Genomic DNA, 13,085 nt, shown 5'->3' on the forward strand with positions numbered 1-13,085 from the left:
AGGATTGATATCCCGTAAGAATCCTGTGAAAATCCTCCAATCCAAAAAATTCTAGCAACATGCAAACATCCACCGCTTCTCTAAGGCCATGTGTATGTGTATTGCTCCGTTGAGGACGTGGGCATAGCCCAGTGGTTGGGGGCGCATGATTGTAAACCCAACGACCAGAGTTCGATCCACGCCGGGGACGAATTTCTGGAATTCTCATGAGGGATGCTTCTTCTATATCAATAAAACCGTGGGTGCTAGTGCCCATGGAGTTTCATTTTTTTTTTGTATGTGTATTGCTCCGTTGTTCCATCTCCGCCGCCATGACAACAAGGATTAAGGGCTACGTGCCCCAGGCCCTCTATGTCTCCCTCGTCGTCTCCTGAAGGACGACGATTCGGTATGGGTGGAAGGCAGCGATCCTCCCGGCGATCAAGGAATCGCCTGCGGCGTCGCTGCTAACCCTAAACGAGAGGGTATTTTAGCGATCATCGGGAATCAAACACCTAACCCTCGGGCAAGGCATGCTAAAGGCCCAATAAAAAACTAGGCTAATAAAAGTTTTTGTGATTTATCAATGGTTACATCTGATATTATGTGTATTCATTTAATGCGAGGTCAAAAAATCACCTTAAATGTTCGTGTTTTTTGTCGCAAATGAACCGATGAACCGGCGGTCCGACTAGTAAAAACCTGAACCGCCTCACAAATTTGATTGCCGGTTCAGGATTTTAAACCATGCTCGCATCTGCAGGTAGGTCAAATGAGCTAAGCGAGCATGCACGCGGCGTGCGGCCAGCAGGCAGAGGAGGAGGGCGCGTCTCACCAAACCCAGCGGCCCAGCAGGAGTAGCTACGACGTCAAGCCCAACCCCAACCAATCCACCATATCGAGCTGAGTGACACCTGAACAAAATGAAGATGAGAAGAATGCCGTCCGCGCGTCGCGTCTCACCGGACGGGACGACGCGACGGCTCGAATTATGCCACTAATTAACACAGAGCCTTTGCTACTCGACGTATCCCTTTCATGGTTAGCTAGCTTTGGCGTCCCACATAATTGTGTGTCCTTCCGAAATGGCTTTGAGGAAATAAACCTGTCTTTGTGAAAAGGCATATCTTTGTTCTGCCACCCACAACCACCATGCTTGTAGCATGGGCATTTTCTTATGTTTCCTTTTTGTAATTAAAGCACAATAATTTCTTTTTTTTGCGGATAAACTTATAATACTCAAGTATCAAACGTACAATCCTGCTTACATAAATCGATGACCTCTTGGGGTCCTGATCTCAACCAGACAACAGTTCTACTCTCAGTTCTAGCAAAACTAGCTAAAAAAACACTAACTAAATTTTGACCACGCTTGATATGAACAATATTAGTCGTTCGAAGAGACTTCAAGTACTTTATCACTGCCACCAAAGACGCGTAGATTGACCTGTCAATGTCCTTGTCCCTCAACATGTTCACCGCTATAAGTGAATCCATCTCGATACAAACTGGAAGTTCCGTCCGTTGAATAGCAATGGATAAACCCTCCATGCATGCGCATAATTCTGCTTCGAGGGCATCTCGGCATGAAAATAACTCCCTGCAAGATGAGTAAATAATGTTGCCTAGATTATCGCGAAGCAACATACCAGCACCGGCCCTTCCATCATTAGTCCAGGAACCATCCGTATTGAGCTTCACCCAACCCTCGGGAGGAGGAAGCCACTTAACAGGAGGCACAATTCTTGATATTTCATGTGGCCTATTTACCGCTGGATCATAAGATATCACCGCTTTACCTTTCACCGGATCACAATTAGAATTTTGAGCTATAGCAATTAACGACTCAAGGTAGCTGCATAAATACTGGCGCGAAGCATCCATTGGTGCTGGAATTTTCTTATGTACCAACTCATTCCGATTATGCCAACATCTCCATAAAGTGAATAATAACATAGCTCGCTCAATATCTCCCAAAGGATACAAAACCTCCAGCAGCCATTCTACACCCGTGTTAGACACCTCCTTTAATTTCGGCAGGCGCCAGACCTCACTCATGCATTCCCAGAGTTGCACTGCAAGTGGGCATCGACACAGGGCATGAAAACTGTCTTCAGGCTCAGTTGCACACACCGGACAGAAACTTCTCTAATCCACACTTGTTTTTATTCTGCCATGTAGGAAGTGAATCAACAGCAACTCTCCATGCAAAATTCTTAACTGTGGGCGGTACATTTGTTCCCCATATTAGCTTCCAGCAAGCTCGTCGTCCACACGACGCATAACTCGATGATTGGGCAGTCGCCCTGCATGATTCCTCAAAAGCCATGTCATATGCAGACTTAACTGAAAATGTACCAAGTTTGCCTGGGCCCCAAGCCAACACATCATCTCCCTGCCTCGGCGATGCACGTATTTTCAAAATTTCCACGACATCACATGGCAAGAATATCGTCTGTAGAAGTTCAACATTCCATGAACCATTGACATTTAGGAGCTGTGAGACATACCTCATACGACATCTACCTTGAGCTGAAATTGGCTTGAAGGAAAAGGGCCTTGGAATCCAATTGTCACGCCATATAGGGACACTCTGTCCATTACCAATCCTCCATATCAACCCTTTCTTAAGCAGGTCTAGGTCATGAGATATTGCTGTCCAAGAGGAGGATGCATTCCCGGAAAAAACAGTATCCTCCAACTTTCCATGTGAGTAATAGCGTGCTTTCAGAAGTTTAGCACACGAGCTATCTAGCTTTGTAATTAATCTCCACGCCCGACGAGCTAAAAGTGCTTGATTAAAAATACGAAAGTCACGAAAACCAGCACCTCCCTTACACTTTGGTTGTTGTAACTTTGACCATGCCCTCCAGTGTACCTTTCTCTTTCCTTTAGAAGCTCCCCAATAGAAATTTCAAACCATATTGGTTAGATCATCGCAGACAGAAAAAGAAAGCTTAAATACACCCATGATATATGTGGGCAACGCCTGTGCAACGGACTTAATTAGTACTTCTCTTCCAGGTTGTGCCAAATGGCCATCTCCCCACTGAATTAACCTTTTCAAAAGTTGGGCCTGCAAATTCTGAAACTTTCCCTTTGACATACGTCCATCCGGGGTTGGCAGCCCCAAATACTTCTCCTCAAAACCACTATTGGGAATATTGAGAGCATCTCTCACCTCCTGTTGATCAACCATTGGACAACTTTCACCAAACAAAATAGAACATTTATTATAATTTAGGGAATGTCCCGTAGCCGAAGCATATAGATCAAGACAAGTCTTCACCCGTTCCGCCTGCTCACGAGATGCCTTAAAAAATATAAGTGTATCATCTGCAAATAAAAGGTGTGATATACCTGGTGCCCTTCTGCAAATTTTGACTGGCATAATATTCTCTGTATCCACCCTATTCCTCAAGATTGCAGACAGGCCATCAGCAACGAACAAAAATAAGAACGGGGAGAGTGGATCACCTTGCCGTAGAAACACAATAATTTCATGAGAAATTTCATATGAACTACATGATTCAATTCATGTGAGAAAGGAGACGTTCTTATGTTTCATATGTGTGCAAAATCATTTCATTTTTTTATTAGTGCATGCTCAAAGAGACCACTATAAGGGTTCCGATCGGCTTCAGGTAGTTTCTCTCGCCTAATTTCTCCCACCCCCTCACCCGCGAGTGCCGCTCTAGCATTGGTGGTGGGTTGGGGGAGGGGGGCCCTTTGTGCTCTGTGATTTTAGGTTTCGTTTCCAGGCAGAGGCGTGGTGGGGGTGGAGATACCGTTGAGTCCCTTTGGCTCCTTTTCCGTCAAGATGGCGTGTCTATGGCATCGACATGGAGACATTAAAGGTTTGTTTTGGAGGATCTGGTCGACTAGATCTTGCGGACTGGTGTGTTCCTCCTGCAGTCTTATGTGGACTCCATCATGCCTACCAAGCTCGAAGCATGTCACTGGTCGATGTGTCAATGGTGAAGCCTTTGTCTTGGCGTTGTAAGCAAGTTTCTAAAACAATGTTTAAACCTCTTGGAGGCGATTCAGACTTGTGTGGACTATGACCTAAGATAAAGGTAACTTGGTTATTGTTTGTCTTATGCCTGTATTTAATTGTTATGATTTTTTTGCATCAATGAACATCACATATGTTCCTGAAAAATAGATTCACTTTTCTCCTACATGGCGAAATGATCCACCTTGATATATCCAAGATGGTTGAATTAAGGGCTAAAAGTTTGGAAGAGGGGGTTGTAGAGAAGTTAGGCATGCGACATGTTAGTTAATCTTCGAAAAAACTGTTAAAAAGATGATGACATAAGTGATGATGAAGTCTCAAGATATTACACATTCCAATTCCTCCCAACCTTCGTCCTATTCGAATGGCATGTGTCCAATTATACCTGGCCATGGGCAACTCGAACCGACCCAGCCTGAAAATCCCAAGCAGGGCCAGGCCTGAGCGTGCCATCAAGTTAAGCTCGGGCCTGGAAATTGAGCCCGACGGGCAGATCAGGCCGAGTTCGGGCTTGCGGAAAACAATATTTTAGCCATTGCTGGGCCGGGCCGACTAGGCCGTGTCGAGGTCAGGCCCGATTTAGTAGGCCCGATATTCGGGCCGGGCCTGGGTTTTCAACACCGGGCTTTTTTTTGGCCAAGCGAGATATGCCCAGGTATATTCCGATGTCTTCACTCCACGCCTTACTTTCATATAAATTACCACCCCAAAGCGCGAATAAATAGTCTTTTTGGTAAGCCATCAATATATAAACAGATGAATTTCTATATAACCATCCCCTAAATTAAATTATCGAAAACACTAACGCCCACACGTGTGGGCGCCTACCAACTCGCCCACACGCATGGATACTCGTCCAACCAACTCTGCACGAATTTTGGCGCGTTCTAGCAGTTTTTGTGTGCCACGTAGGACTAAGCTAGTGTGTGGGCATTCGTCCGGTCGCCCAAACGTCCTTTTTCACCACACGGGGGTTGATGTGTGGGCGTTTAGCAATTCGCCCACACACCAGTTTTCACGCACGCAGAGGGGGCTGATGTGGGGGTGTTTATCACTTCGCCCACACGTCCGTCTCCTCGCCCACACCCAAAACTGTCAGTTGCCATGTGTTTCTGCAGGGTACATGGCAACTGCCCAAGCTTTGCTTGTAAGCAGTTGGCAACTCTCTTTTACCCGAGTTGCCATGTGTTTTTGCATGGTACATGACAACTGCTCTAGCGTGCATGTAAGCAGATGGCAACACTTTCTCTTTACATGGCAACTGCCCTAGCGTGCTTGTGAGCACATGGCAACTCTCTCTATTACCCGAACATGTTTTTTTTGCCTTGCCTTTTTGTAGTGCTACATGGCAACTGCCCAGTGTTAGTTGGTGACAACTCCTAAAGCTTTGAAATCATGGCAACTGCAGTAGAGCAGACCATAGATGGCAACTGCAGTTGAGCAACTATGGCAACCGAAGTTCAGCGACATGTCAACTACAGTTAAACGAACATACACGAGGTCTGGACCATGGCAACTGCAGGACGCGTGGTGACTGTCACGCGGAACATGCGGGACCACGAGATACGAGGCCTGACGTACGGGGCGTGTGGGCGTTATCTATTTCACCCACACGCACGCGTGTGAGAGGGATCGCGAGGGAAAAAAAGATGTGTGAGCATTACTTTTGCCCACACGTAGATGTGTGGGCTGTTCCTTTTATACACCACACAAAATATGTGAGCAGACCTCCTAACGCCCACTTATCGGCGTCCTTAAACTATTTCCACTCTCCAATCTACCTTTAACCAAACAAGCCGTGGGTTTAATTGGATCCCGCCGTCCGATCTAAATCCAATGGCTTATACTAAGCCACGAGTCCCTACGATTCTCACCGTCTTCTTCCCCTCGACGGCGCCCGTGACAGGGAACACGCACCCGCGAACGCCACGCCCGTTTGCTCCTCGCTTCCGCCTCACTCAAACGGCTTCTTCCCTCCTATAAACCCATCCCAGCACCAACCGCTCCAATGGCGGAATTCCCCAAGCCCGCGCCACCGCCCACCTCCTCGGAGCCCTCGCTCGCCGCGCCCCGCCACACGCACTGACCCAACCCGCGCCGCGCCGCGCGCCGTGCCCTAGATCGGGAGATCGGGGGGAGAGGGGAGGACCCGCTCGCCCCGGCGGACCGCCGCGGCGCGATGGTCGAGACGTCGGGCGGGAGGTGGAGGCTGCACCTCCACGGCCAGCGGCGGAGCGCGGCGGCCTTCCTGGCCGCCAACAAGACCCTGCTCGCCGCCGTGTGGGTCGCCGGGTTCGCGCTCGTCTTCCTGTGGCAGAGCGCCTCCGTGTTCGTCGCCGGGGGCGGGGGCGGGCCCCGCCCGGCGCCCGCGCCGTCGCGCCCGGCGCCGCGGCTGCGCCCGATGGCGTACAACCTGACCGACTTCGGGGGCGTCGGGGACGGGCGGGCGGTGAACACCCGGGCCTTCGAGCGCGCCGTGGAGACCGTCTCGGCCTTCGCGGACCAAGGCGGGGCGCAGCTCAATGTGCCGCCCGGCCGCTGGCTCACGGGCCCCTTCAACCTCACCAGCCACATGACCCTGTTCCTCGCCGAGGGCGCCGAGATCCTCGGCATTACGGTGAGCTTTACTTACAACCGGAGCAATGGGGTTAGTTTTTCAAGTGCCATTGAGTTGTGGCGTGGATCATGGCTGGCTAACACGTAGTTGAATTAAATCCCTTTGACTAGTTGGTTTGATGGATAAACAGACCAATGGTAAAAATAGAAGGATTTGTTGTTGTGTGATGTGTCCCTAGGACTGAAGATTGAAGTGATACCAAATTACCAATGTTCAGATTGTTCCCATTTTGGAAAATGGGTGGGTAATAATTGCACAATATAATTACCACATTGTCTGTTTAATTCCAACTTCCATACCATGTATCTTTCTTTTAGCTTGGCGAAACATTGCTGTTTATCTGAAAGCAAACATTTGGAATGTGTTCAGAGTTGGGTGGAATGTCGTATGATTTGAACTGTCACTCTTAGCTCTCTGAATCTCCGACTCTGGCATGGTATCATGCACAGATTTCAGATTAGCAGGTGTATCCAGCTGGGATTCTAATATTTTTCTGGACAGGACGAGAGGGATTGGCCGCTGATGCCAGCACTGCCATCTTACGGATATGGGAGGGAGCGCAAAGGACCTCGCTTCGGGAGTCTAATTCATGGACAGAATTTGAAAGATGTTGTCATTACAGGTTTGCCTTTTATCTAAGTAAGCTGTCAATATCAACTTGTCAAGCTGTGTAATCTACAACACCCTATCATGGATTTGTTGGTTAGCTATGAAGCAACATGCGTGAGAGAAGTGCATAATTTGCATATTAAGCAATCTAGTGATGGTAACAGTATACCAGCATGCCTGATTGTTTCAATAACACAAAGCAACTGCTTGACCTGTTTAATCCCTAATCTGAATGTACTTGATTTCGGTATGCATGATTTCATGCCCCGCTTGTTCGTTAAAAGTAGTACATTATATCCATAGCTTGAATAGCATATTCTCTAGTGATCTTTAAATGAGTAAATACTGAATACGCAAGTTCACTGAAACAGCAGTACCTGAAGTTTGGTGGTTTCACTATGCATTTGTTTCTCAATTGTATACTAAATTACTAACAGAACAATTATGGTATGCTATGTTCATGATTCATTGGATGATAGCTCTTTAACTATCACGACCTTCCTTCTTTTCAATCTGCTAAATAGGACACAATGGTAGCATAAATGGCCAGGGTGAAGTTTGGTGGTTGAAGCATCGCAGAAGAATGCTGAAGAACACGAGACCTCCACTTGTACAACTGATGTGGTCCAAGGACATTGTTATTACAAATATAACGTTGCGGAATTCACCTTTCTGGCACTTCCACCCATATGATTGCACGAATGTTACTGTTTCGGATGTTACAATCTTAGCTCCTATTTCCGGTGCTCCGAACACAGATGGCATAGATCCAGGTATTCATCCTGCAACTATTTTTAATGACTCCAGTATAACCTATATTTATTTTTGCAATGTTCAGGCGTTACTTCAAGCATCTGCATATTTGTAGTATTACCTATCTGCTAATGATGTATACTCCCTCTGTCCGAAAAAGCTTCTCCCTCAAATGGATGTATCTAGCATGGTGCTAGATACATCCATTTGAGGGACAAGCTTTTTCGGACGGAGGGAGTATCATCTGGGACTGAAACCATATTAGGCATCTTCAGCTGACATATGTTTATGCATTGTACAGATTCTTGTGAGGATGTCCTAATTGAGAATTGCTACATATCTGTTGGTGATGATGCAATTGCTATAAAGAGCGGATGGGATCAATATGGGATTGCATATGGGCAGCCGTCTTCTAACATCTTAATACGCAATGTGACAGTCCGATCTTTGGTTAGGTATATATTGCTTTTTAAACAATATTTATTTGCATGAGTCTTTTATTTCAAGTCCGGTGCTCAAGACAAAGCACTGGTTTTAGACCAGGGCCTTCACATTCTTTTGCATAGAATGTGGAGTATAAAGGTGAAGCTTACACTTTTTTTCTTGTCTGTGTGCAGTGCTGGAATTTCAATTGGCAGTGAGATGTCTGGTGGAGTTGCAAATGTTACGGTGGAGAATGTACGCATCTGGGATTCAAGGCGAGGCGTGAGAATAAAGACTGCCATAGGAAGAGGAGGCTACATCCGCAATATCTCCTACAGCAACATAACCTTCGACAATGTTCGTGCTGCAATTGTGATAAAGGTTGACTACAATGAGCATGCTGATGATGGGTATGACAGAAATGCCTTCCCAGATATCACAGGCATATCATTCAAAAAAATACACGGGTGGGGTGTTCGTGTGCCTGTCCGTGCTCATGGCAGCAATTACATCCCCATCAAGGATATCACCTTCCAGGACATGTCAGTAGGCATCAGCTACAAGAAGAAGCATATATTCCAATGCTCCTACATCGAAGGCCGTGTTATCGGGTCAGTATTTCCAAAACCATGTGAGAATTTAGATGTCTACGATGAGCAAGGGCAGCTTCTCAAGAGTGGGGCAGTGCTGAACAGTACGGAAGTTGATTATGATATATGAGACACACACTGTGTCACTGATAGGTTTTCAATAGTGTAAGTTAGGTACTATCATATTTTTTGGTTTTTTCAATCTTTTATATTTTTGTCGTAGAACTGTAAATACAGAGGAGATTCTCCTCTTCATAGGTTTGCTTACATTGGCTCCTTTGTATCTCACCAATTATTTGGCCACCATTGACATTCTGTTCTTGCGAAAGGTGGAAAAGAACCTTGTAATCTTGCAATGTTTTGGCCTTAACTTCTGGTCTCTATTGCGCTAGACTTAGACTTCTTTGATACCGTGTAATCTTTGCGGGTGTCAATGTGGTGCCAATTTTTCTTATAGCAACTATTTCGGACCTTCCTTGCATTTCCATTTTCAACCCTCTCACACCTGTGGTAGTAAGTTGCAGAAGGTATAATTATTCCATAAGTTGCATTTTGGGATCTCATTGTTAGTGCCATGGTCATTTCATAAACTTATCTGCCGACATATTTTGGATAGTGGAAGCCGCAAGGCAACATGACAGGAAATCAGGAAGGCAGATAAAGCGAAAGCCGTGATCAAGAGGAATTCAATCTGAAGCAGAACTGGAAACGGGGAGGTAATCTCGCGCTCTCCCAGCCAGGTGATTCACTCATTCCCATCATATGCTTCTAACCATTCGTCGGCCGCAATTTGTTCTGATCTCCACAAATGCACGTTTCCACCGTTTCACGGAAGAGAAAAGAGCACCCATAGCGAGAAATCCGGGGTTTCTGTGGCTCCGAGGGATCGTAGGCGTTCTGTAGCCGGTGGAATGGGTTTCAGATAGCTGGGGCTTTTCTTCTTTGCCGTAGAACAGATAAGATCCTCCTCCATGGCCATCGCTGTTGTTGGATGCCACACATCAACAACCACTTGACGTTCACAAACATGTGCTCTTATTTTTCTATTGTGTTGTCACTATTGTCATGATGATAATTGCGTCCTCTTGCTTACTTGTGCAGCCTACTGACTTGGTCTCTGGATCTGTTACTGCCTAATGCTCGACAACTGAAAGTAAGTGTGAAGTGGAATCTAAAACAGTGTGTGTTCTTGATCGACACTTCTTTTTGTATGAATATATGTTAAGTCACACTGAGAAAATCTTATAAATACTAAGGTGTAGTAAAAGAGTCCGCGACAAATCTAGTAATACTCCCTCCGTCGCAAAATAAGTGTCTCAACTTTGCACTAGATTTAGTATAAAGTTGTATTAAGCTTGAGACACTTATTTTGGGACGGACGGAGTAGTATAATATATCATATTCACTTGACGAATCTAAATAATTTCACCTGATATATGCTGATAGTAGGAGTCAAAGTTAGAACAGTTTCATGGTCCAGTCTCTATAAAACACCGCGTATGTTTTTGCCGGAGTTAGTAGTTGACTTCTAGATGCATCCTCTTGATCCTGAACGGACCGTGAAGCCACCCAAGATTTGCAGCGTGTTGAGAGGTGCAGGGACGCCACATTGTTAGCAATTAACACAAGCATTTTGTGCAGAGGCAGAAGGCAAGTCTTATTTGGGGTTGGCCCTTGCCCCATTCATGCATATGTGCGAGTGCCCGTGGTCCAGACAGGAGGGAATCCATACCATATACTACTCCTATCTATCTAGCAGATCTGACCACGTGCCTTTCGAATCTTCTGCTACTTATGTTTTGCTCCTGCGCGTTAGCCAAGTGTCACAGTCACACCCAGGAGAAAACAGTGTAGTACTTGCCTGATTATCAGCTAGAATATACAAGGGGAGGAACCCCAGAAGAATGTGCAGCTAGCCCCCACATGTTAAGCACTGTTTGTGAACAGTTGCTTTCCGGTTGGTTCCATGCTAAATTGCTAACAAGCTAATCATTTTGTCATGGATCAGGGCAAGAACATTCTTTGGCAGTGACTACCTCATCATTATCGAGGCTTTGGGAACATGCTGCTCTCCTAAGTTGGGGTTTAGGATATGTAGGTCCCAGCCTGACATGAGAGCGGCATACCTTGAAACTCGGCTAATTTAGAAACCACATATACCTAAACATGTGGGATATTTTAGAAAATTTCATGTTACTTAATCTTACTGTTTGTTAAGCTCTGTACATGTTGGACTGGAGTAATGCTGCATCACCATTGTTAATCAGGGGTAACCAACTAACCATGTGTGCCTAGAGAGGTAGTAGAACCCCCACCCAACGGCCCTGCTGCATACACGCACGCCACTCACGTGGGTGAGAAATATCATATCCGCACTGTCCAGTGCAATCGAAAGTGCATTTGGGGTAGGTTGATATCCAAAGGACAAAAGTACAGCAGAGAAGAAGATTCAACCAATTCCCTTTTATAGAGAGATCAGCCTGTAGCATTAGTCCATAAATTCATATCGCCACAGAATTATCCATGGTCTATTGTGCATGTGTCCCTGGCTACAGAATTCAGAATGGTCTATTGTGCGTGCTGCTTGAGAAAATTTAAGGCTTGTTTGATGCCATGAGACTTGTGTTACTCCCTCCGATCCAAAATAAGTGTCGCGGTTTCGAACTAAGGTTAGTTCAAAACCACGACATTTATTATGAATCGGAGGGAGTACTATATTTTCATCAGTTAAAGATGACCGCTTTCCAGTGGGTTCATGCTAACTAATCATTTTTGCCATGCATCAGGCATGACCTACCTGTGATTCCCTTATATTATTGACTTTTCAGAATATGCTACTCCCATCAGTTGAGTTCCTCGGCTCGCTGACACGTGGGCCCCGACCAGACATGAGAGCGGCGTGTTCTGAAGGTCAGCTTGCATGACTGGCATATTTCTTAGACAACACTTCTTTATCCTGCCACTGTTGTTTGATAAGCTCATGACCACACTATATGCATGTTGAACTGGAGTGATGTTGTTGTTGCACTATTGTTAATCAGGGCAACCAACCATGCATGTAGCTAGAGGTTAGAGGAGTAGCGTAGGACCCCACCCAAAGGCCATACACGCACGCCACTCACGTGGATTATATCCGCGCGCAGTGTCAAGTGCAGTGCAGACTGTTTGGTTGCCAAGCCAACCCAAGGACAAAAGTACGGTAGTACTGAAGAAGATTCAACTCATTATTCTATGGAGAGATCAACCTTCAATATTATAACCACCACCCCCCTAAGGAAAAAGAAAATCGAAGTTTTCCTTTCCTGCCTCCAGGGTTCAGCCACTACACATGGAGTTCTGCGTGGGCCGTTTGCTACAAAAAATTCACAAATTCGGCAGAAATGCTACCATGGATGAACTTCAGTTTGTTTGTAATATGCATGTGTTTTTTTTTGGCAAAACACAGTGCAGACTTACGCGTGCGCAACTCACTTGCTTCTGATGATCTGTCTGAGGCTTGTTTGGTGCTACTAATATACGTACTTGCAACATTTTTCAGGGCTAGTAGTTGTGGCCGACGGAAAAAATATGTGTAGCGTGCCCATCACGCGCGCGCACCACGCCATCTTCAATTCATTTCGTTATCGCGTGTACCGTGCATGATGGGGAGTGCGTCGACAACCTGATCTTAATCGTGTATGCTCCCCGTACTAGGATCCGAACCGAGTTGCTGCTTGGATGGTGACACTAGACATGGTTTGCACTCCCGTCTCCTCCCACCAAGATGCTCCACCCGGCCGTGTCCTCCCAAGATCGATTATTCTTCCCGTGTGACACGGCATAACGGGCCACATGCATGGCAAGGAAACGGTATTCGATTCATACTCAGAATTCTCGCAGCGGCAATCAAGCCATCTCAAAGAGAGTAAAATTTCTCAAAACTCCAATATTACTAGTAGTAATTGTTTGATAGATGCTGCATCCAAGGAAGGACAAGAGAGACAACGCAACAGCTCGCTAGTGCGCGCGCGTCCCTTTCGGGCCTCAGTTGAACTGTTGCCAGACACATAAACCGGACCCAGATTAGACATATAGGTGTCACAATTGCACACAGCGC

At 46.1% G+C, this 13,085-nt stretch overlaps 1 protein-coding gene across 1 annotated transcript; it reads left to right on the forward strand.

Moving 5' to 3' along the window:
- The first annotated feature begins 5,906 nt into the window (after positions 1-5,906).
- On the forward strand, positions 5,907-9,397 carry LOC123128634 (probable polygalacturonase). Its single transcript, XM_044548699.1, has 5 exons — positions 5,907-6,614; positions 7,116-7,236; positions 7,748-7,996; positions 8,278-8,431; positions 8,594-9,397. Exons 1-5 carry the CDS (start codon positions 6,177-6,179, stop codon positions 9,117-9,119), a joined length of 1,488 nt encoding a protein of 495 aa, XP_044404634.1. The 5' UTR covers positions 5,907-6,176; the 3' UTR covers positions 9,120-9,397.
- The last annotated feature ends 3,688 nt before the right edge of the window (positions 9,398-13,085 follow it).

This window comes from Triticum aestivum, chromosome 6A (assembly GCF_018294505.1).
Source record: "Triticum aestivum cultivar Chinese Spring chromosome 6A, IWGSC CS RefSeq v2.1, whole genome shotgun sequence".
Taxonomy (NCBI): Eukaryota; Viridiplantae; Streptophyta; class Magnoliopsida; order Poales; family Poaceae; genus Triticum; species Triticum aestivum.